A 24,292-nucleotide genomic window follows, 5' to 3' on the forward strand; every position below is an offset into this window, starting at 1 on the left:
GCACACATCACGCAGCTGCTGAGTGCCACACACAGCAGCAAAATTAGCAATCAAATGGATTGCTAATTAAGAGCTCCAAAAAAGATAATTATATATTGTGAATGGTGCCGGACTGTGAGCACTCATTGCTGATAAATTAACATATTTGATATGTTTAGGAGTATTGGATTAGTTATGAAGCAAGAGAAGAGATCTAGAGCCCAAAGTATCTCATCTTAGTTTGTTATCGATGACTAAAGCTTTGTAAGTGACTCTGAGTCAGCATGGATGGACAACTATATTTTAATATAATCACATCTTATTAGTGAATACAAAATTGAATAGGTTATCCTTGTTTACGATATGATGGCGATGGGAAGGTATCGAAAGGCATAACAATCAATATATACCTTATCGATAGGCACACAAAAATGAATATGTTGCATAAGAAAAGTTGATGAAGGTGTAAAAGTTACCAATAAGACCCACTAAATTCTATTTCTCTTCTCAGTATTTTCATAAATTTGCCGCTAAGCTCGACCTATTTATGGTGCAATATATTTGTCTAGAATTTGATTGAATCATATGTCTGGCTTTTAAAAGGAAGGCAATAACAGGTTGATGACATTCCCAATGGCTATTTGCATACATTTGTGACTAACTGTCAATTTGTCAATATTATTTTGCGAGGGAGAGAGACAGAGGAGTGTAACGTCAGATACATATTGAGAACATATTGAGAAGCACTCGAGGGCGTTGGGTTTTCGTCGAATTTACTGCAAAACAATTTCAAAGCCATTGCCATGCAAATGTGTCAATAGAATTGGCACACACGCATACACACACCCACACACACACACACCACACACACACACACACATGCACACACATACAAAATTGAAAGGCTGACTGGCGAATACGTTACGCTCTTTGCATGTGTATAAAGTAAGCCGGATATGTTTGTAACCAGCCAGCAAACGGAAATATTATTGATTATCGCAATGTTAAACGTTTACTTTTTGCTGTTTATACTGTTATTATTATTATATCATTTCCATTTATTACAGCCGCTGCTACTCCTGCTGCTGGCACGCGCTCCATGTGCAAGAAAACATATCAATTTGATAGCAAACTAGTTCCAGGAGCTTCCACAGCCCCCAACGTCGTAGCTCCCCTTTCCCCAGAGTTTTGGGGCCATTTTTAGTATTTTTGGCAAAGAGAACGTTTGATTTCTTATGTAAGTGGAGCAAGTGGCAAAACTCAATTCCCTGCCCCTGCTTCTCCTGCTGCTAGTTGGAGCTGCCTCGATAAGCAGCTATCTACGCCTCGTCTTGTTCTTCCGCTACAGCTGTCTGCTCCTGCTTCAGTCGCTTGCCTCGCTGTCTACTTCCGTTTCCGTTCGCGTTTTTCTATTTTTTCATTTTTCCACTATTTTTATTTTATTTATTTTTTTCATTTTTTTTCTATTCATCGTCGTCAACACTTGAGGCCGACATTTAGTTGGCGAAAGGGCGCATATTGCAACAGAGCAGAGCAGAGCAGCGGCTGCTGTCATTCATAAGTTTTTCCAGCATTGATATCAAATGTAGGCACATTTTTAATTAAAATATTGGAGTCGACTGGCTGACTGGCATAAAAGGCTTCCACTTTTGGCACCTCCTACACCATAGCCTTCGAGTGCTTATGCCACTGACATTGAATGGAAAACTAGCACCACCTGACATGCCCAATAATAGACTATGAAACTCGTAACCCTACTGCTATCTAATCTCTGGCATTGCAAAAGAAACTAAACTAAAAATAGATTGCAATAGTTTATATTATTTTCACAGTTTGTAATTTACCTTTTATAATTGAAGGAACTTGAACTAAAAGATGAATAAATTATTATGTATGGATTATTATTGGATGAACTTGCTTTTATATCCACTGTGCATAATACAATATTATTGATTCACATATGAATGTGGCCATTGGTCTACGTATAACCTCATTTGCTATCACTTCTGCTTAATTGAAGCCGTTAAGGCCCATGGAATGGGACAATGGGCATTAGATTAAGACAAAGCACCTATGCCATGGCCAATGGCCCGATAGGCTAAAAGGCAACAGGCAGCAGGCGCAGGCAGCCCGGGCAAATATCACATAAAGCCAACAACCACAACAACAACAACAGCAAAGGGGGAGATACATAAATTACAACACCACAAAACAAGAGCAGTCGCTGGGGCGGCACGGCTCCTGCTCCTGCTCCTGCTCCTGCTCCTGCACTTCCTGCTGCTGTGTCCTGCGAGCGGTGGCTCACTCTGAGTCCCACCTCCCCACATCGCCACATTCGAGGCATTTAAAGCTCGCTGCAAAGTGGCATAAAGAACGCCATGAAGCGACTGTGTTTATTGCCTTTTATGCGCAGCCTTAATGGCTAAATTTGGCTCCCCAGCCATGGGCCAGTTGCCATTCCCAATTCACAGTTGCAGTTGCAGTTGCAGTTGCAGGCAGCGCAGCTTAATGTCGCCGTTACAGTTGATCGCCGTAAGCAACAGTTACCGAGTGCATCATAAAAAGCGGTGCCCAGCCATGCGAGCAGTCACAGCATTTTATGATGCCCAGGAAAGCATTTGGGAATTCAATTTGATATTTGACTGCGCGGTGACTTGTTTAACTTGCGCTTTGCAAGCGACTGAGTTAATCAAGAAGTTATCAATTTGTTTAACAATTACGTAAGCTTGTTGTAATGTATATAACAGATAAAGAGAAACGTGGCAGATCCCATAAGGTATATATGTACATATATTCAATATTCTCAGATCTGAGAAGATATAAGAACTAGGAAATAAATACTTGAGTATATCATACGCAGTATGAGCTTATCATATTGTTTCGATAACTTATCCCATTTATTGTTTATCGAAAATAATCGATATATATTTGTTTTATAAAGCGCAACTTGAGTGCTATTAGACCTAGAGACTTCAGATTTACGCCCTCTATGCCCCACTTAAAATATAACTATTTCCAGGGATTTGTGACACGCACATTGTGATTAGCACTTTCTAAAGCTTAAATGACGATAGTCTCACTAAAAGAGATTAAATCGATATTTCGAAAATATTAACGTATATTTCAGCTTTATCATATATCATGCCTGCTCGATTTACTTACTAATCGATAATATAGAATATTATGGACTATACTCAAGATAAATGCAAATGGCGCCGAGCTGTAATGACGAGTCTCAATGTATACAAATGATTGTCCAACGGCCATAAAGTGGAAGTTTTTCTTCGAGCTTTCAACTGCAAAATAGTTGCACTTGACTCCGCTTCCGTAACGCCCACCTCACGGCCCGAACCTCTCCGGCAACCGCCTCTGCTCTCCCTCTCTCTCTCTCTCTCTCTCTCTCTCTATCTCTGTGTGTGTTTGACCTTTTTATTGTGTGGGTGGGTGTCGGAAAGGGACTCGGAATTTATTTTGCATCCTTTTCTGCATTCAGTAAAAATTTCGCAATTTATTTTGCTTTGTGTATTGAGGTCAGTTTTGTTGTTGTTGTCCTTGTTGCTGTTGTTGTTGCTGCTGCTGGCGCCTTTGTTGACCAATAAAAAATGAGGTTAGCTTTGTTTAGACAGGCAAAACACAATCCAAATCGAAAGTGGAGGCAGATAAAATATTATATATAACCTTTTGAGCGGACCAAATGACACGCAGCAATAGAAGCAGCCCGACCCACAAGGGTCAGCATAAAAATAAGAGAAATGCTTGACATATTGACACACTTGGCGAATGATTGATTTTCCCTCTGAAGTCCCAGGGCCATTGAAACAAAAGACAAGCCTCTCGAATCGGCCTGCTCCAGCTATGAATACGGCGTAATTAATAGCGAGCGAGACTTGTTGATTCAATCAGCGACATGCCACACTGTGATAACTGCACACTGTGCACCCAGCAGGAGGCGTGGAGCAATCCTCGGCTATACAAATAAATTGCTGTGTAAATACACCGAGCGACAACAAACAGCGCCACGTTACATTGTCATTGTTATCTACTGCACAGCATGTCCTGTTTTCCTGTTTTCTTGTTTTCCTGCTGCCCCGTTGCCCCGTTGCCCCGCTGCCCGTCAGCACGCTGAGAACGTCAACTGCCAGTCAGAGCCAGCTGAAGGCAGCCAGGTGAAAATCGGAAAAGCAACGCGTTATGCAAATGGTAAATGGTAAATGACAAAATTCTATCTTGTTGATGCTTCGATTCGCTGTGCATGTTGACCCAACTCTCACAGTTCGATCAGAGCCAGATACATGCAAATACACATATATATGGAATGTTTATAAATATATTACTCGTTTACGTGCTGGGTCATTGTAAACACATGTACTGGGATCAAGCCAAAGCTGGGAGAGGGATTTGTATTTGGCTTGTCAAAGCAGCCAGTCAGAGCAAATCTTGAGTCTTATATCTGTCTTTTGCGTCAACAACAATTGGTACGATTCGAAGCAACACTATAATACTTGTTGGGCCAAATTTTGTAAATAAAAGGAACACCCCTAACTAGTAGCCATACGCTGTACAAAATTTGTAGCAATCGAAATAACATAAAAAAACATTTATATTGATTATTGTATTTCTTTGATACTTTTTGTATTTAAATATTGATAGATGCTTTCAATAGATAATAGCCATAACAAAAGAATGTATACAAGACTTGTGATTCTCTATTATAGGCTGAAGATCGGTTTGCATTAACATGAAGGCTTTAAGATTATTAATCAACACATTGATTTGCACTTTTCCCCGGGACAAAATAGAGTGAAACACAAGAAAGACAAAACACAGACTAGACGGACTGCGAGACGAGAACTGAATTTGAGATGCGACCTCAAGAAGTTATCTTCGTGTGCGCCGGCTCTTGGGGTTGTGTTTATGTATGCATATCTCGAGAGGTGCATAAGTGTGTGTGTGCGTGTGTGTGTGTGTAATTGTGAGTGTGTGTCAATGAAGTGTGCCCAAAGTACCATCACGTGTCATTGGCTAAAGGTGGGCGGCAAAGATGCGAGTGTAGCAATGCACTTGCAGCACTTACACATGCCACATGCCACATGCCACATGCCAGCTGCCACATGCCAACTGCCACGCCCACGTGTGTCTTAAGGGAGCATGTAACCCAATTAGGCGGAACAGCAGCCACGACAGATGCCAATTCATTTCTGGCATTGGCCAGAAGAACATGGTCAACGATTTGAAGGCTGCCACATTTGCATTTAGATTTGGATTTGCATTTGCGTCACGTGCAACGTTTTTTAATTATTGTTACTACATTTTGTTGTAGTTGGTTTCTTGTAATTTACATATTCACAGTGCAGGGGACAAAGGCAAATGCGAATGCGAAATGCACAGGACAAGAGACACAAAAGCCTCGCGTATGCAAATTAAGAAATGCTAAGAGAGCGAAAAGAATAAAATTAAATAATATGAAATAAAGTGACCCTGGCTGCGTTGGAGGGCAGAGAACAGCCTTAGAGGCCCGGGGCTGAAGCCGCAGCCTCCGGCTACAAAGACGAACGAGTCAACTAGCAGATGCCCGACTGGGACATACTCTGCAGCCTGTATTTATTGATATATAGTTATTATTGTAATATTTATGTGTTCTCTAATTCCATTATTATTATTATTATATTTATGTTTTACTTCATTCAATTCTTATTCTGTATTAAAAAATGTCTCGATCAGTAGAGTGAGAGGAAAACCTTGATTGAATTGTTTGGATAAGTGTTGTAGTTGACATTTATAATACCCTCTTCGGTTATGCTAAAAGGGTATAGGAAAATAAAAAATAAAAAAATATGTACGTTCAAATAGAAGCGTAGAGTGTTTGCTTCCTGGCGCACAACAACACACACGCACTCACACACATGCACAACAGCTTGAGTGTGTGTGGGCTGCGCTCATAAGTAGGCAACAAACAAGGTTTAAGGCGGGCTGCGGGGCAGGGAGAACAAAGCAAAGCGCTTCGCAAAGGCCAAGAGGCTATTCGGCTCAGGGGACGAACGGATGGTAGAGAGGGTGAAGAGTGGAGGGTGGGGGTGGAGAACGAAGGAATTTAATGGCGCTTTTTTGGGTGGCGTATTGACTAAAGCAATGCTTAGCTGTAGCTCAGAGTCTACGCTCTGTAAATTAGGTGCTTAGTCATTACGGCTTGTTGGCATTTAAAAACGGGGAAAAGCGAGGCGCATTTCGAGAAGCCGCTACAGTGAAACCTGAGTAAAGAGGCTACACTACAATATATGTCGAATAAACTAAAAATCGAGGAAATACACTCCACAATCACTCAACTACTATATAATAATAATAATATATATAGTATATATGTACATGTAGAGTATGAGATATTCTTCAGCTCTTTTGTTTACTTGACAAATAAAAAAGGATTAGTTTCACATCAACTGCAAGCCGCAGCTCGAATTGCGACTCTCTGCGCCAGGCTTCACTGTTTAATTATGGAACAAGTGTTTTATATAAATGAGAGTCCTGCCAAACAGCTTGCACATTGGGTCGCCGGTTATTCAGTTCCAGAAATGTTAAGTGCTGTTGTCTTAGGCCACATCCACTGCAACCCTTTGGGCGCTGAGACCAGAGGCTTAAATGCAAATTCAAGTTAATAAATGACAGGCCTATCTCAGTAGATCTCCACACAAGTTGCGCCCATAAACAACCCAAAGACCGGGATGAGAGCAGATTGAGGCTGAGGCTGAGAGTGAGAGTGAGGACCCTGAGTAAAGCTGAGGCTGATTCATTACAAAACATTTGCCCACCCACAGTGTCGATGTCGATAAGCGTAAATTTGCCAAATACAAATAATCTTTCTGTTTGACTACCCTAATCCCGACCCGAGACTCGAACCTCAACCGACAAAATGCTCAACCTGATAAATATGCCGGCTTTAAAATCTAACGAGCCGCTACAATTGAGAGCCATTGCACTTGAGTTTCGATGCCCTTTTCTTTTGCGTTTCCCTTTCTCTTCTTTCTTCTTTCATTCAGCTTCTCCTAATGCATATGCACAGCCAAACAGCCAAATAGAAGAAGCTGAGGCGTAGAATCAAGAGCTGCCAAGTTGTTACGGCGCATAGATTTTTATGACCCCGTTGCAAGAGTCGCCGCACACCCTGTAGAGGCGGCTCCAGGGAGCGGGTATTCCGGGGTGCTCGGCTCCGTTGCATTTCAAGTTTTGCAAAGTTTTTAAGTGCTGCACATTGCCTGATTGGCTGGCAGTGCCTGTGATTTAAGCTAATTGCCTTCATGGAGAGAGAGAGAGAGAGAGAGAGAGGGAGACAGCCAGTGAGAGGGAAATTTAGGGCTGTATTAAGTAGAAAATTAAAAACAGCACTTTCAGCAGTTTTCACTTGGAAATAACTTTATGAGTTTGAAGCTAGTTAAATAATTGATTTCATTTAACTAATTTTGATGGCCTTCAATTAGATGGCATGCAGAAAATAAATTTAAATATTGAACGAAAAACATATTTGACAGTCAATTTTAATTACTATTTGGCAAATCTAATCAACTTACCCCGATGAAGGGAATGCTGCCAAATTCAATTCGTCTTTCGAAGCAGGCCGTGAAATTTGCAAGGAAGTTGGCCAAATCTAATAACAAAGCCAGCAGAAACGAAGAACGCAAACAAACTGCGTCGCATTTATCTCAGCCGCAAAAATGTCTGCCATATTTCATTTTAAATACAGCACCTGCAGCTCCCGCAGGCCCAGCGACACACAGACGAGGAGAACAGAAAAGAATGAAAGTAGAAGTGGAAGTGGAACTGGAGTGGAAGTAGCAAAGGAAGGACGAACCCAGAGAGCAAACGTTGAAAACAAAATGTCAACGATGGCAGCTTGAGCAGGCAGCAAAATAAGACGTAACCTCCTCTCATATTTAAAGATATTCAAATGCTCTTCCATTCAAGTTTGATTTTGCACATTAAGCGAAATGCGACTGCTCTTATTTCGTCATTTGATTTGCATGAAAGCAAAACTAATTTTCAAATAAAACTAATTTAGTGAAGCATCTTGGAGTACTGCACAGCGAACTTAACATCCACATTCATGCGATCCACACTCGAGGTCCACAAATGTCGTCGCAGCTTTCAAGCAGCTGCAACTTTCAGTCGACTCTCTTACAGCAAGACAGTCCACATTCACACCAATATTAGTGCATATTCAAGATCTCGCTCTCTCTCTTTCTGTATCGTGTGAAGTTTATTCTCTTCTGAACTCTTAAAAAAGCTAAGTAACATCATAATTGACTGAGAAGCAGTTGGGGCCATGCTCTAATAATTGCAAATCATATTTAATGTCGAATCCATTAGACCCTGCGTTAGGGGATAAGCCAAAAAACCGCAGTCGCATCTGTAATCAACAACAACAGCATAAACTTAACTGAAAGCGGCAGGGATATCACGCACACACTCACGCACGCACACACACATGGGCATGCATAAACTCATGGCAGTCGTTTTTTTAATGTCTGCCTGTGCGGTTGCATGGGGGCGTGGCAACGCCTGCCGACAAAGACATAGCTAATAACATTAAGTAGTTAGCAGGCGCATCATTTGAATTATGGCCACGTTCGTTGACGCAGCCGGCGCGTTGGGCTGTTGCCACCTACACAAATGCCACGCCCACAAGCCAGTTTAGTCCAGCCAGATTTTTGCCCCCGCACACATGCGTTGGGCCTGTGTGTTGTTGGACTCTGTGCACTATTTAGGCTGCTCGGCCATGTGGCTAAAATTGAATTTTGAAATATGGTTCGCAGGCACGAAACGAAAAATTGAAGAGGAAGTAGAAGAGGCGGTGATGGAGGAGAAGGAGGAGGAGGCACAAATCTAAAGAGCAGGCAAAGTGATGCCTTGAAGGTCGACTGACCAAAGGTTATGGACTGGAAAAAAAACCTGAACACTGCAATACGCGTGCGACAAGGTCATATTCTGGTCTAGTTTTTGCCAAAACTTCTTAAAATAATTTCAATAGCAACCACTTTTTATACCTGCTCACGAAAGAAAAGAGAATATCGGTTCTATGCGCTGTCCATTGAGAAATTCGGCTCTCTGATTAGATGTGAGAAAAGCATTCCACTAATATAGCACAGACATTAGCAATAGCAGTTTATAAGGAATATGATATATGTTGTACACAGATTGCTTATTATCTCAGTAATAATCAAAGCAAGTTGCCTTACTACAGTCGAAATTGAAAAAAATACTATCCCCTTGAAAAAAAAATCGGTCTCGATTTCCATTTCAATTTCTGTGTATATAAAAAAAGAACTGATCCCTTGCCATATCGAATTAAGCATTTCTAATGATGGCTCTCAACTTGAGAGTCTCAAGTAAGTATGATACCTATAACAGGGTGTTGAGGAACCAATTTACTTGAATGTGCTCTAAAAGAGACACGGAGTACAATGCTTAAGGAACCCATTCTACCAATAAAATAGAATTGCATAAAAATGCACAATGAATATTCCTATCTATCTTCTGTTTTCGACATTATTTATATTATTTTTGTATAAAATTTCATTCTTTGCAGTTAGGTTACTTTGGAGATTCACATTTAGAGGCAAGGGATGACCATAGCGGAAAACATTCTGTGGATTCTGCCAATGTCTCACTTAGTCAAATTATATTTACATGCTATTATATCACTCCTGCCGTGTTGGCAAGAGCGCTTAAAGTTTTCCAGGCTGCCAAAAAGGCCAAAGGTGAGTCAGGTTGGTGTCAGACAGACACATTCACACACTGCTGAATGGCTCAACACTTTGCTGAAAAGTCAGGATGGTGGCCTGGGCTAGGGGCGTGCAGGTGAAACATGTGATGATAAACAACCGAAAGAAAAAAAACAAACAAACAAACTGAGCTGAAAGTTGTTCTCAATGGGAATTTTCCCAACAGAAGCTTCGCGTGAAAGTTTGAAGAAAACTTGGGACTAACAGAAATTTGGCATTTGCATTTATTGTTCTCCTCTTCGGACTCAACCCACAATCAAGTGGCTGAAATTAGCGTAATTGCTTGCAAACGAGGGAGCCGGCCACCCCACCTCGACTGGGGCTCGCGCATTACGTATACGCAACGTGCGGGCTGCTCAAAGGTGGTTCTAATTGGCAATTAATGCAGAGTAAACAAATCAAAATCAATGCAATGTGTGGGTAATTAACTTGCACTCCACCCAGCCGAAACACTCTAAGCACTGTGTGCGCCATGTACATGTATTCCCACTATATGTATGCATGCATATATATATATATATATATATATATACAATACATAAATATACATATTCACTTTCGCATTGGCCTGCGGCTGTTTGCCACAGTTGCGGCTGTCATTATCATTTTTCACGCTGTCTTGTTGAAACTTTCGATGTTTGGTTGGCTGTTGTGGTTGTTGTTACTGCTATTGTTGTTGTGCTTGCTGTTGTTGTTGACATGTGGTAGCGTTAGCCGCCATTTTATTGTACATATACTGTAACAGCGTATATATATTTTCTTATATGTTTATTTATTATTTTGCACGATTTCCGATGTCAGCTGATTTATTTATTTATATATTTGTTTCATTATTTTTATAGTGTTAGCTAATATCTCTATTTTTTTTAATCCTTTGCTTTGGTTTGTATTTGTAACGGACAGTATGAGGAAAAGTATATAAATATATATCCTTAATCAGGTTCAAAAGACGCCTTGATTAAGCCACATTGATCTGTTCTTGATAACATGTGAACAAGAATTCTATGGCATGCGTGGATCCAATGTGAAATGATCTAGTTATCGATTTCAATGATATCGATAATAACGATATCGAACTTTCGCTTTTAGGCCATGCCGCAAATGCTGACGTGTCATAAAATATGAAGAAGAACGAGAATAGATTCCTAGAGTTACTAAAAATCGAGTGCTTCATTTACATATTGTATTATTATATATATTGCATTTCTTGATATAAATATTATATAATTTCCTTGATAATTAGTATTATTTATTTTTAATTATTTTCAGTTTAAATCTCATCAACTTATACCATTTTTTTCGGATTTACATTTATTTAAATCCAACAATCGTAAATTTAATGATTTTGATAGATTTAATTAATAATTGATGGATTGTTTAATTGATAAATCGAACTATTAGTATTATTTGTAATGTAATTTATTTTTATTAATAAATTTCATAATTTTTTTTATAATATTTATATTTTATTCATTATGTATACGAATTCATATTTAAATTATTACATATTAAAATTTTGCTGCACAGCTTTTCCAGCTATTTCCTGGACTTAAAATGAACACATCATGGGGCAACATATATTTTTGCATATATTTTGAAACATATTGAAGGTATACATATCAAAATATAATATAATATATGAATATATATAAAAATAAATATCTGTGTTTTTTTATTTTAAATATTTATAGAATATGGTCAATTGTTGTTGCACTGCAATTGACAGAGTCAATGTCCTGGCGGACGAGCTGATCAAATTGCAGACACTTTGTACATTCTTCGTTATTGTTATTGTTGTGAAATTCAAATATATTCATTTATACCTCCATATGGAGGTGTGTTGGGATTCGTGATGCACATACTTTAGCACGGTCATTGAAGCATTATTATTCAAAGGATTCGCATCGGCAGCCATGTGAATTATTAACGAGCTTCGCTGTTGTCTTTATAAGGCGACGTTTTCATATCTTCTTTTTATTATTATTTGTTGTCGTTACTTGTAATTTGATACACAATACTCTACATATCTAAGGCATTAAAACTTAATTACGGATTGGCAAATTGCACTTGGAATTGCACTGAATTGAACAACTTTTTATTGCGTTTAAAATTTTTTCTCTTATTGTTGCGTACGAGTAGAAAAATGTATAGAAATTTATTGTTCTTTATTTTTTATTTGTCTTTTTCAAATTTTAGACTATTTGTTGTTGGGCAACACGACGCGGCTGGCGAGAACGCGGACCCAGCCTCGGAACAACACTCCTTGTGCTAAGTCCTGCTGCTGCTGCGGCTGCTACTGCTGCTGCTGCTGGTCCTGACGCCGACGACGGTAACGACGACGACGGCGACGACGCGAGACACGCGCGAGGTGCTACAACAAAAACACGACTGAGCCGTCCAACGGCCAGCAACGAATTACGAATACGAAATTGAAAGCGAAGCCGAATTCGCCATTCGCAGCCTTCGTCGTAGGTTGAACGAAATTGAAAGCCCACACGAAGTGGGTCGCTCGTTCGTTGGGCAGTCGTTCTGCAATGCAGCAGCAGTAGAACTCGCGCTTTGTTTACATGTCACAAGCACACACATACATATAGACGTACCGATGCCAGGTAACGAGCGACTCGTTAAAAGCTCATGCACGCTCACTCAATCAGCTGCGTATAAGTGTGTGTTTATGTGTGAGTGGGCGTTGCATGCGTGCGCTCTCTCTCAAGTTCTCTCCCACTCTCTTTTTCAGTTTAACAAACAGCTGTTTATGCTCTGCCCTAATTTCCCGACATTGCTAAGGCCGACTCTCTCTTCAAAAGCTTCAACTGCACTGAGCGCCCTTTTGTTCAAGTGTTGGTATGTGTCTGTGTCTGTGCCTGCGTTTGTGTGTATGTGTGTGTCTGCATGTTATCCTAGCTGACATTGTAAACATGACCGAAATGCATGTTTGTAAAGGTGTGTGTGTTTGTGTGTGACAGTGTGGGCGTAAAGCCGCATTCGAAGTGCCCAGCGCCACATTCATTTGCATATTTGAGCTTATTCTGCGAGAGCGCAAGGGAGAGCCAGCGAGCTACAGAGAGTGAGAGAAGGTTTTGGTCTCATGTGTAACGCAAAGATAAGTTAAACTTAATTAAAGTTTTAGAAAGGAACAAATCGCTGGCTGAATCGAGATGCATAAATTATGACAATTGGCCCAGCAACAGCTAGAGTATGCATAAAGGACTGAACTATTTATGCGCTGCCATAATCATCGCATTCTTAATTATTTGCTTCCAGTAGATTACAATGGATATACAGTGAAGGGTATTTCAGAAGTTAAATATATGCAATATTGTATATCAAGAAGGAAACTATGAATGCCTTCCCAAGTATCTGCAGAGTATTTTCGCTTCGGCGACACGCTCTAAACAGTCCCTTTAAGTTGTTAATTATTTATTGAGCTTCAAATTAGTTTTTGACAGCTTGATTTTATGTCTTTGACATGTCGTTTTGCTCTTGAGCTTGTGGATGTCAAGTGCGTGAGTTCTAAGGGGTCGTTCTCAATAATTCATGTCCCTGTTGCATGCGCATGGGCCTTCCTCAAGCGCAGCCCACTCAGAAATGCAAATCAGCCAGCCGTTTGAGATCTTCGTCGGTCACCAACGGCTGTAAGTAATCCAAGTCGCGTTTGGCAGGTTCATATGACGGCCATGTCGTGGTTACAAGTACCGCTCGCCTTGATATCTCTGCTATGCCACGCCGATATGCGAATTCCTCGTGCTCCTCGTGCGCCTGCCTCACAATCGAGTCAATCTCAAGGCCCACTCGCTCTTCAGCAGTCGACGCATTCCACGGCACCGCTTCCCTTCCATCGACGACCACATGGGCACCCGGAGGCTGCGTCAGATCAACGTCACAATAAGGCATTTTCCCAAAACTATCCTCAGTATGCATATTTCTGACTGAATGCGAGACTAGATAATGCTCGACATGTAATGCAAAGCATGCTATATTCATCGTTTCAAGCCCTATAGAAATTACTTATTGAACTGAGTTTATTTTTCGATTTTATTGAAATATGTTAAGTACGTTTATTTATATATGTATGTATAGGCCAAGTAGGTGGTGTACTCCTTATGCTACACCTTGTAGGGTGCTTCAGACGCATTCTGATTGGTCTTTTTGTTGTTTTCCTTGGCTTTGCTGGGATCTACGTTCTGGGTCTGGGCTTGCATAAACCACTGCTGCTTCTTCTTCTCGTGCTCTAGTGCCGCCTGGCTGATGATCTTGTTGACCTCCTGGCCGGCCAGCTGCTGCTCCTTGGTGTTGTCCATGCTGGAGAGGAGTTGTAGCTGCAGGTGTGACGGTGACAGGTAGCTGCTCTTTACTTCCACATAGGCGGCGGGCTCGATGCCGTAATACCATAAATTGGCCAGCTTTTTCGATCCCGTTCAGCCAGTTGTCACTGCTATTGTTGGCGTGAAACTGAGCTCGAGACATTGCCCCACTCTGAATTCGAAAGGCAGTTGCTGCAACTTTACTCAGCGCAATTTCCAGGCAAAACAAACAATTGCTATTATTGATATATATACATAATAATGCACATATATATGTGATAAACATTTGCCATAAACAAAAGCGATTCCGTGCTAGCTGCCGTTCCTCAACTTCATTTATCACTTTTCAGTAGACGATATTCGATATATGCAGAAAGCCCCAAGGGAAACTATCTTGCCGGTTGATGTGAATGCAGACTTCTCTATTAAAGCTCTTATACTCGAAAGCTCTTTAGGCTTTGTTCCTTTCCTTATACACTGTCTGAGCTTTCGCGAAAGCTTTTTGGTAACTGTCCTGGGTAATACGTTTTCGAGTGTGAACTACTCCAAATTAGGCCTTGCCCTGGGTCAATAGCTCACGCATAGACGAAAAAAGTTATTGAAATACGACTATATTTAAGTGAGGTGGAAAAAGTATGCCCGACGTTACAATACCCTAAGAACTTATTAATTATTCAAGTTTTTTTCAACTTTCTTCTATTACTATTTCTATTATTTTATGCTATTTATTTCTATTATTTTCTTTTGATTTTCTGTTATAATTAAAAATAAAATAAATTCCAACTAAAGTTATTGGTAGAATATTATTGCCGGGTATCTGTTGGTGTTACAGTTAATTGTAATTGCAATTGGATATAACTCAGGAACTTATTTAAAAGTAATTTTCCATCTGAAAATACATTGACCTTTCAGTGAATTAGCTTGAATATCTCAACGTATAGCAATGTAATCAGTTGAATATATTCTAATTTTATTAGCTGATGTCCATTGTCACTTGTCAGTCCGCAGTGCCTAAGGCAACGCGTTGAACTAAATAAGGAAACCGACTTTGTCTATATATAGAGTGCCAGAGGAGGTGAAAGTGCTGTTGCTCTATTGATTCGTAAACTTCGTATCAGTTCAGTCTGCGCTTACCTTCGATTAAATAAATTATGATTCGCTTTCATTGCCATGCAGTTGGGAGACCAAAACAAATGGCGACACCTTTCCTATTAAGCGCTGCGGCCATTAAAAATTCCATTTGGGGCAATAACAGAAAGTTGGGCCGGCGTAATCAACAGGGAGGCATCTCGGAACGCAACTAAATCGAATCACATTCAATTGCCTCAGTGCTTATCGCCAGCCCCTCACGAACTGCCCACATCAATAATTCAATTGGTCAATCAGACACTTTGACAAATGCAATCGAACAACAACAAAAAAAAGAAGCCATACATTTTTTATGTACCCAATAATATTTAATATAAATATGGGCGAAATTCAATGAATATGTGCGCGTTGGGTTTGAATAAACAAATACTCCGTAGTTAAATACATATATATATACATATATATATACATACTATAATCTATATGATGCTTGAGTAAAATAAACACGTTCTCAAACACTTGATTATGCACGAATATAAATATATGGAACTACATGAAGTGTGACATCAAACTAACAAACCTGAGTAAATCAGCAATAATCTAAACATCTTCAGAAACTGGGAGCTCTATTGACATGATCTATGTGTATAAAATAAAATTTATTTGAAATAATTATATCTTGATCAAAAAACAAGTTTTCAAAATATCACTAGCTGTAGCGTTTTATATGTTAATATGTTAATAATGCAACGTCTGCATATAAATAAAGATATATTTATACATATATAATATGTCATTATTCCTTTCACCTAACTATTGTTTTTCTTAAAGATTTGCTCTGAAAATGAAGAAAACTACCTCAAACCAAGCGGGATTCTCGACCAGCAGCAACACAAAATGGGAAAGAAATGTAAATGGAGGAGAAACAACAACAACAAATACGACAACAAATACAACAACAAATACGACAACAACAACTTGAGACTAGGCACAATGAGCCGCATAAAGTTGGCGCCAGCCAAAACTGAAGGAAAAGAAGCGAAGAATGAAAAAGAAAACTAGATAAACATTCTCATGGGTGGGTGTTATGTTATCGCCTAGTGTACCCGTTCGGGCAGCGTGTAAGACGGGTATATTAGCTTTGCGTGTGCTATATATGTATGTATTATATATGGTATATACAGTGTGTATTTTAATATACGTATAGACAATAGAGAGCTGTGCGAAGATCGGAATAAGTTTAAAGAATGTTTCATTCTTATAAACCACATACGTATATGGACGGTGTTCTATTGAACAGCTGAGCAAGCGCATATTGAACTTGTTGAATAGAATTTCGTAAGCCCCATTCTACTATTCTACACCCATTCTTAATTGATCTAGTATTTATACTTCAAATTTTCGATAATCTGTTGTATGGATCTGAAGATCATTTTAGTAAGTTAGATGGAGAGAGATCGAATATGTGATTGGTAAGGCAGATGATAAAGTATAAAATATATAGTTACCAATGTATAATTAGAAAAGAATGTCAAAAATATTTATGTAAAAACTTCTCTAATTTCTAGCTACTTCTTACTCATCATTCTAGCCTTTAAGACAAATATTAATATTTTCCGAATACAGGCAAAGCTGCTTCGTTTCGAGTGAGTCAGGGTATTAACCAGTCAAGCACAGCCGTTTGACTCTCATTTTATTTAGTTTCTATTTTTATTGTATGGGTGAACTTGACTTTAGTTGAAAGGCAGCAAATGCTTGCAAATGCTCAGAGCTCTTCTTCTTCTTCTTCTTCTAGTTCTCTTAACACGATTGCATTTGAGCCACATTCGCGATTGCAACGTGTTGCACTTACTTTCGCATTGCTGCTGTCATTGCTGGTCTGCAGCTCCAGCTGGGTGGGCGTGGCTAGGGGCTGCTGCCTCTGCTGCCGCTGCTGCTGCTGCTGCTGCTGCTGCTGCTGCTGCTGCTGCTGCTGCGGCGGCGGCTGATCCGTTTCTCTGCCGTAGTAGTCGGCCACGCTGGGCACCAGCAAGACGCCCACCTTATTGCGCGCCACCTGCTGATGGGTGCGGCGAGTGCGCGCCGACAGCATCATGCGGTGCGCCACAAGAGCCATGGCTGCCCCACACGCACCACACACACCGCGCACACACGAACAGAAACCGCAAAGTCAAACTCAGAGTGCAAATGAACACCAGAAGCGGTCGCCGTTTTGATCGAAGAAAATGCTCGCTGCCAACTGAAAAGCGACGCGGCGGAAAAGCCAGCCAGCGACTGCGAAACGCACCGGAAAAGCCACAACAGCAAAACAAAATGGCCAAGCCATCAAGCTGTCCCGCTCTAACACACATACACAGACTGGCTGTCTCCTTATATGCGTGTATGTGTGTCTCTCTGTGTGTGTGTGTGTGTGTGTGTGCGAGCTTGTGTGTTTGCGTACTAAACGCTGCATGTTTGATGAGTCTTTTGTTTTTCTTGTTGTTGTTGTTGTTGCCTTAACGTTAATATTAATGCCCGACGCGACTGTCTGCCAGCTGTGTCTCTCTGCGTGTGTGTGTGTATGTGTCTGTTTGTATTAGTTTTACCAACACGTGCGCAAGACATTTCCCAAATACAAAAAACAACGGAAAAAAAACAAGTGAAAATCCTCCTTAGTTCAATGTAAAGGCTAGCAGATACCCTGTACACAATTCATTTACATGCTTGTGATATACATAAATGCTTCTATTATTCAATAACTATTAACCAAAATAATAACTAATAAGTCCAAACTAATTTATAAATTAAAACCAAGTAAAACTCAGCGCTCGAAGAACAGCACAGATTTGATTCTTCGTTTATTAAAAGAGATAAACTCTAAAAATGGTCCATTTGCGCTCCATGTATTCGCACTCAACCAATATACCCAATTCAGCAAATATTTAGTGGGTAGCACAAATAAAAGAGCGACACAGTCACAAGCGGAAAACATGGAAATATTATTTTTATTATTTTTGTTGTTAAAATATAATTATGAAACATACTAAAAAATATGCAATATAAAAAGCATTTCTGACTGTCAGATACCCTATTCAATAACAAAAATATATACATGTATGAAGAGACATTTTATTTTACTGCATCTCATAAAGTTTGATCCTTGACTGATTCTTTACTTTTCTATGCTTTGTTATTTATAAGGGAGATCCTAAACAGAACAAAAGCATCTATCATATTCATGTATGTACATATGTATATTCATAGATAAGCACATATATATAATATACATACATTGTATATGCATTGTTAATGTATCGGGATATACGCAGAGTGTAACTTATTTCATTTACCGCTCTGCTCTGGCCGACAATTATAATTTGAGTCATGTGAGCACGCAATCACACATGCATATACACGTATTTGTGTATGCATGCATGTATGTATGTGTTGGTGGGAGGCGACAATGGCAGCTTCTAACCAATGTTCCTACTACCCGACCTGCTAAAGCAACTTGTTTACTTGACCTTAGCCATTTCCAGCTGCCAACGACAAAAAACAAAACAAATTAAAAGCGAAGCGGAAGTAGTCGAAATATCATTTTCTTTACATATATCTGCAATGTTTTTATTTTTTGTTTTGCTACTAGAGCTGAGAAATGCGCTGACTTGATGCATCTGATGTTGATGGGATCGAGCAAATTCAATTGAATCTCACGTCCCATTAGCATAGAGGAGCCTTGGCTCACATTGAGCAACGATGAGAAACACCAAAGGAACAAGAGATGAATCAAGCCGGCGTGGAGCTCTTTGTCTCAACTAAGAAATGAATCACTTCGTTTGTCGAGCTTGGATAGTAAATAACATTTAATCCCATAATAAATATAATGTATAGATCGATTATAAAATATATGGATAGCTAGTAAAATTATATCAAAATAAGGTACAAATATACATATATTAATTCGATTCGAAATAAACGGAGGACGATTTCCTCCTACAAAATAAATACCAACTCTATTAGGACGGAAATCCATTGAGAACTTTGCAATTGTTACAATGTTTATCTGGATTATTGGGCTTAAATATTCATATTTTGTACTTACCCTAATACATGTTTAACTGATGAACGAGCTGTATTGAAAGCATGACGTCATTACTGTGAGCGAGCACACACACACATACAATCATACATAGATACGCACACAAACACATATGTACATATACGGAAGGTTAGTTATATAGATGGGTCGATGGGCGGTGTTGTCTAGGCCATTTCTAGCGGTTCTTGAGAAAACGTAACATTTTGCTCGTGTTCTTTGTTGCTTCGTTTTTGTTTGTGCATAAATTATATAGAAATCTGTGCATTCAAGCTGCAAAGTAAGAGAATGTTAATAAGAGAGAAAGAGAGAGATTAGCGAAAATTAAATATAGTTTAAAAAGTTGACTTATAACACGTATGCTCCATTGTCTTGTCCAAAAAACGTCGCCAATTTGAAATGCTTGTGGTTGTGTCATACATAGTCTACAAGCGCTCAGCGCATTTGTTTTGGCTGCAATTACTGCAGTCATAAATACAAGCTAATAAAACCGTAGACAGCACGAAGTGAACATAGGAAACAAATCATGTTGTTACACTATTGTTTTTGAAATTAGTTTTGAAATTAAATTTAAATGTTGGCGCGCATTTAAGTTGAATGCTATGCGTGCAGTAGCAGTTAGCTTGATAGTGTCTGCAACCAGGGCTGCTTTTACGTAATCGATAAACGCTTAGAACTATCGGTAGGGCTGCCAATTTTCCAAGGATATCAATTGTGATGTGCTTGGACACAATTTTTCACAGAAGAGAGTTTATTTAACAAGAATATAAATATAAATGTCTAAAAACAATGTGTTATTAGAGCAAAAGAAAAAATGAATATAAATAATTAAAAGAAGTACAGCTTCCGTTCTGTTTCAAGCTGCGAGTATGAGCTGCGTACCAGGCACTTAAAAGTTTCGCAGACAGAAGTTAAAAATACGAACAAAAATTATGTCGCCCATGTCAAATGCCAATTCAATGGCCCCAACTGAATTAAGTCCATTTGTGTATTGGTCGCAAACAAAAGGTCAGCTGCTGCTCAAGGTGGACCTCAAAGATGCGCAGGTGGGTCACTGAGAAAAATCAATAATAATGTAAAATATTACAGCGGAACAAGTCTAACCGGCATCTGATACTTTTGTTTGTATTTAGGGCGTCGTTGCAGAGTTTACTAGTACGACGCTCTCGTTCGCTGCAAACGGGCATGGAGCACGTGGTCGGAATGCTTATAAATTCCAGATGCGCTTCTTTCTGCCCATCGATGATGAAACGGCGACCTTTTCAGTCACGGACCATAAAATCGAGCTGCATATACGAAAAGCAGAGCCGGCCTGGTGGCAGCGACTCATTGCAACGCCTCAAAAGCCGCACTGGCTTCGCATTGACTTTGATCGCTGGCGGACAGAGGACGATGGGGACCTGAGTGAGGGAACACGAGATGTGCGAGAGGATTATGTGGAGGAGTATAACAAATTGCAGAAGCAGGAAATCGGATATGTGAAAGGTTAAAAAGGAGTCATTTAATCAGTGCCCCTTATCATTCCTTCATTCCTCTTCCACAGAGCATGCAAAGAAGGTTTACTTGATCATCTACAATCTGGCCATGTTTGTAGGGTATTTGCACATACTGCTTATAATGAGTGTGCTCTACATACGCGATGGATCGGAGAGCATGAAGCATACGTACGAATATGTGGGAACATCGTTCAAATTTGTACAGCTGATGCAATACTTGGAGGTAATGCATCCCCTGTTTGGCTACACAAAGGGCAGCCCTTTGATGCCCTTTTTTCAAATCTCTGGACGGAACTTTGTGCTCTTCTTAATGATAGAAATGGAGCCGCGTATGCATGCCAAGCCGGTTGTGTTCTACGTCTTTGTTATATGGTCGCTTGTAAAGATAGTGCGGTAAATGCCATTATATTATATGTGCATATGTGTGCAGATGATTGAATCATTTGGTTCTTATCCGTAGCTATCCCTATTATGTCAGCCAGCTGGTTAAGAGAGACAATGGTCTGCTTACTTGGCTGCGCTATACCATCTGGATACCCCTTTATCCCATGGGCCTAGTCTGTGAGGGAGTCATACTGCTGCGCAGCATCCCCTACATTGAGGAGACGAAACGCTTTTGTGTCGATATGCCCAACAAGTGGAATTGGACATTTGACATGGTGCTCTTCCTAAAGGTCTATTTGCTCCTGCTCGCCCTGCCCGGCACCTTTATGGTCATGTCCCATATGTCCAAGCTACGCGCTAAGAAGTTGGGACGTGGACGAGCTAAGCCAAAAGTTAACTAAGAATATTATCTTCACTAGCTTTAGGATAACACTGTCACACACTCTCTGTTTGCATCCAACTGCTATTTGTTGTATTTTATTTGTAATTATTCGTTTAATTTGAAAGACTTTGTGCCTATATGGTTTTTACACATGCGTACCATTTAAGCATGGTCTGACTTTACGCAATTCACAACCGAAATATCAAACATATAGAAAATAATAAACAAAAATTATTTTTTATTTTGATGCAATCAAATGTTTCCGTTTTTGGGGGAAAATTTGAGAACAAAATGTTTATTAATGATTAGATATATGTATGTATAAATTTATCCAAAGTAATTATTTTGAGCTAGCTATTCAAATAGAAAGTAAATATCCGTCGGCGGAAATGGTTGCCTTTCTTCATAAACCTCATAAAACGTTTGGACCACGATTAGTTAGAATAAAGAGAGCGTTACGAGCTATAAATCGGGAAGAATAATAATAATAATAATCAAAGAGAAAATCCAAAAGAAACGAAAATAATTAATATAAATAAACTATTTCTCTTAGTACTAGGCATCCGTACACTTGTTTGTATCTGGACTTGAGATTGGATTAAAATCTTAATTGTATTTTATTTGACTGCATGTCAACGTGAAGTATTAGGGGAGGCACATACCAAAAGATCTCGTGCATTCAGCTTTAGCATTCTGTCCAGCTTTCTTTGGCGATGATTTGCTGCTTGACTGACCCTCTGGCCCACTCGAAGCTCTGATTGAAATTGTGTTTGCTCGGCAACTGACGCAATTGTTATTTACTTTTCACGTGTAACTATAATCGAGGTTTCAATAATGGATGAGCGCTTGTTTGTGTTTGGTGTATTAAATTGGGTTTTTTCTTAGGCTTAAATCAATTTAATGCCAAAGGACGAATTTCGAATGATAAATTCCGCACAGTGGGGAAATTAATTGATTGACTATTGCTATAGCCTCCAACCACAATCGAGCAACCGAACCGCAGCAAGCGCCGACGACAGCCGCTACATAAATTCACGTTGCAAAATTAAATCGTTTATACCGTTAACCGGGAAACCGAACGCACCTATTGGCACCGATTACATAATACTCTGTTCCTAGAAGACGTGTTTATAGTGCTTATGAGCATATAAAATAAATTATAAAATACAAAAATCTATTATTAATAATTTTCAAATAAAATAATCATACTATCTCGATATGTCAAGCCCTAATCATATATTAAAGATTAACTTGAACAGTGGCCAAAATATTCACTTCAAGCTATTAAATTCAAATTTAAATATACATATGTATATACGTTTATTTCAATTTTTTTTACTAGAAATTCCCATTTTAAAACTAATCTATATGGGTTTTCAGATCAATTTTGCATACCAAACGAACAGACAGACACCAAAACACTGAGGTGAATACCTTATTGTGCTTCTAGGGAGTCAAGAGTATTCAATGCGTTCGTAACCTCAAATATGAATAACTGGATGCAATTTGCTCGAGCATTCAGTATTGACCCCGGAAGAAAACGACCAAAATCTTGACCCATACGCAACGAACCGAACCGAACTAAAACTAAACTGAACTGAACTGAACTGCAGCGGGGTTAACGAACAACTAATCACACTCAGCTCCTCCGCGACCAGAAGGCTCTGCCCAGGACCTTGGTCGGCCGAAATGAGTTTTTGATTAATGTGCCGCACACAGCTGTGAGTGTGTGTGTGTCGATTGATTTTCTTACTTTGTTTTATTTTGGATGAAATAAGTAGCTGGTGCGATTTGTGCAGGCAGAGACAAATGCGTGAGCCAATGGCTCTCGACAGCTGGCGGGGATTAAAGGAGATGAGAGAGTGCAACAATCAGCAGAGTCCTGTTCAAAATTTTGATTTAGTTCACGCTGTGAGCCGGTTCATTCATCACTCTGACCAGCCATAGCATATGACACTTGACAGGAGCTGAAGCCCCGGCCACAAATTGAATGACTTGTGACTTCTGTGCCCTGGTCGATTGAGTGGCATACTTTTTCAGTCTTTGCTGGTATACTATATATGCCATAAAGAGTCCTACAAAAATGGTCTAGGTTGGCTAATTAGGCTACCTGAGACATTTTAACTCTGACCAATCAAACTAGAATCCCATTTAACGGCTATTTGTAGACGTTGACAACAAAGCCTTGCCTTGTTATTTAGAGCAAGCTTAATTTGAGAGGCTCATTTTCAAGGATATAGTGAGTTGACTCGACTGAAATCCGATTCACTTACACCAGTGCAAACATTCATACAAATCTTAAGGAGAAAAGCTTATTTTCGTAAAAATTAAGCCCAATATTCTTTTTTTAGTTATCTCTTATAATTTATTTTATGCATTCAATTATTTAATACCATTATTTTTTTCATATTGGTTTTAAGCTGTGATTTTTTGACCTGATGAACAAACTTGAGCTTTCAGCTGTCAGCATTTTGTTTCGTATTAGCTTTATTCAGATTACTATAAAGGTACACTTTAATAAAGACTAGTTGAATAGATATTTTCCCAAATATACAGATATAACAATGGGTATTGAACCACCAGGCAGACCACCAGGATGAGAACACAATTTGTATAAGGTTCGATAAGTGATCCGCGTACACCCGCGTTACCCAAATATTAGGCAAGATCAGAAAGTGCCGACTAGAAAGTGTTTATAATGTAAATCTTCCATATGTATATAAAGTTCGGGTGCCGATGTTTTTTGTAATCACCGTGCAGATTGCCGAAGCCCAATTAAAGTTTTTGGTGCCATCTCGACGGCTTTGAACCAG

General features: G+C 39.5%; 2 protein-coding genes across 2 annotated transcripts in view; one reads left to right on the forward strand and one right to left on the reverse strand.

The window, feature by feature from the left end:
* Nucleotides 1-17,273, reverse strand: part of LOC6578088 (mucin-5AC) — a 55,997-nt gene extending 38,724 nt beyond the window's left edge. Inside the window, exon 1 of the mRNA XM_044009263.1 lies at nucleotides 16,995-17,273. Coding sequence (XP_043865198.1) covers nucleotides 16,995-17,258 — 264 coding nt within the window. The 5' untranslated portion in view covers nucleotides 17,259-17,273. The remainder of the gene's footprint in view (nucleotides 1-16,994) is intronic.
* A 2,631-nt stretch (nucleotides 17,274-19,904) lies between these two features.
* Nucleotides 19,905-21,731, forward strand: LOC6578091 (very-long-chain (3R)-3-hydroxyacyl-CoA dehydratase). Its single transcript, XM_002003977.4, has 4 exons — nucleotides 19,905-20,263; nucleotides 20,351-20,702; nucleotides 20,761-21,106; nucleotides 21,174-21,731. Exons 1-4 carry the CDS (start codon nucleotides 20,150-20,152, stop codon nucleotides 21,496-21,498), a joined length of 1,137 nt encoding a protein of 378 aa, XP_002004013.1. The 5' UTR covers nucleotides 19,905-20,149; the 3' UTR covers nucleotides 21,499-21,731.
* The last annotated feature ends 2,561 nt before the right edge of the window (nucleotides 21,732-24,292 follow it).

The sequence above is a fragment of the Drosophila mojavensis genome, unplaced genomic scaffold (genome assembly GCF_018153725.1).
Source record: "Drosophila mojavensis isolate 15081-1352.22 unplaced genomic scaffold, ASM1815372v1 contig_49, whole genome shotgun sequence".
In the NCBI taxonomy this organism is placed as follows: Eukaryota; Metazoa; Arthropoda; class Insecta; order Diptera; family Drosophilidae; genus Drosophila; species Drosophila mojavensis.

Coding starts and splice junctions, on each gene's coding strand:
- LOC6578091 (XM_002003977.4), top strand. CDS start 20,150: ATGTCGCCCATGTCAAATGCCAATTCAATGGCCCCAACTGAATTAAGT. Junction 20,264..20,350: donor TGGACCTCAAAGATGCGCAG/GTGGGTCACTGA, acceptor GTTTGTATTTAG/GGCGTCGTTGCAGAGTTTAC. Junction 20,703..20,760: donor GGAAATCGGATATGTGAAAG/GTTAAAAAGGAG, acceptor CCTCTTCCACAG/AGCATGCAAAGAAGGTTTAC.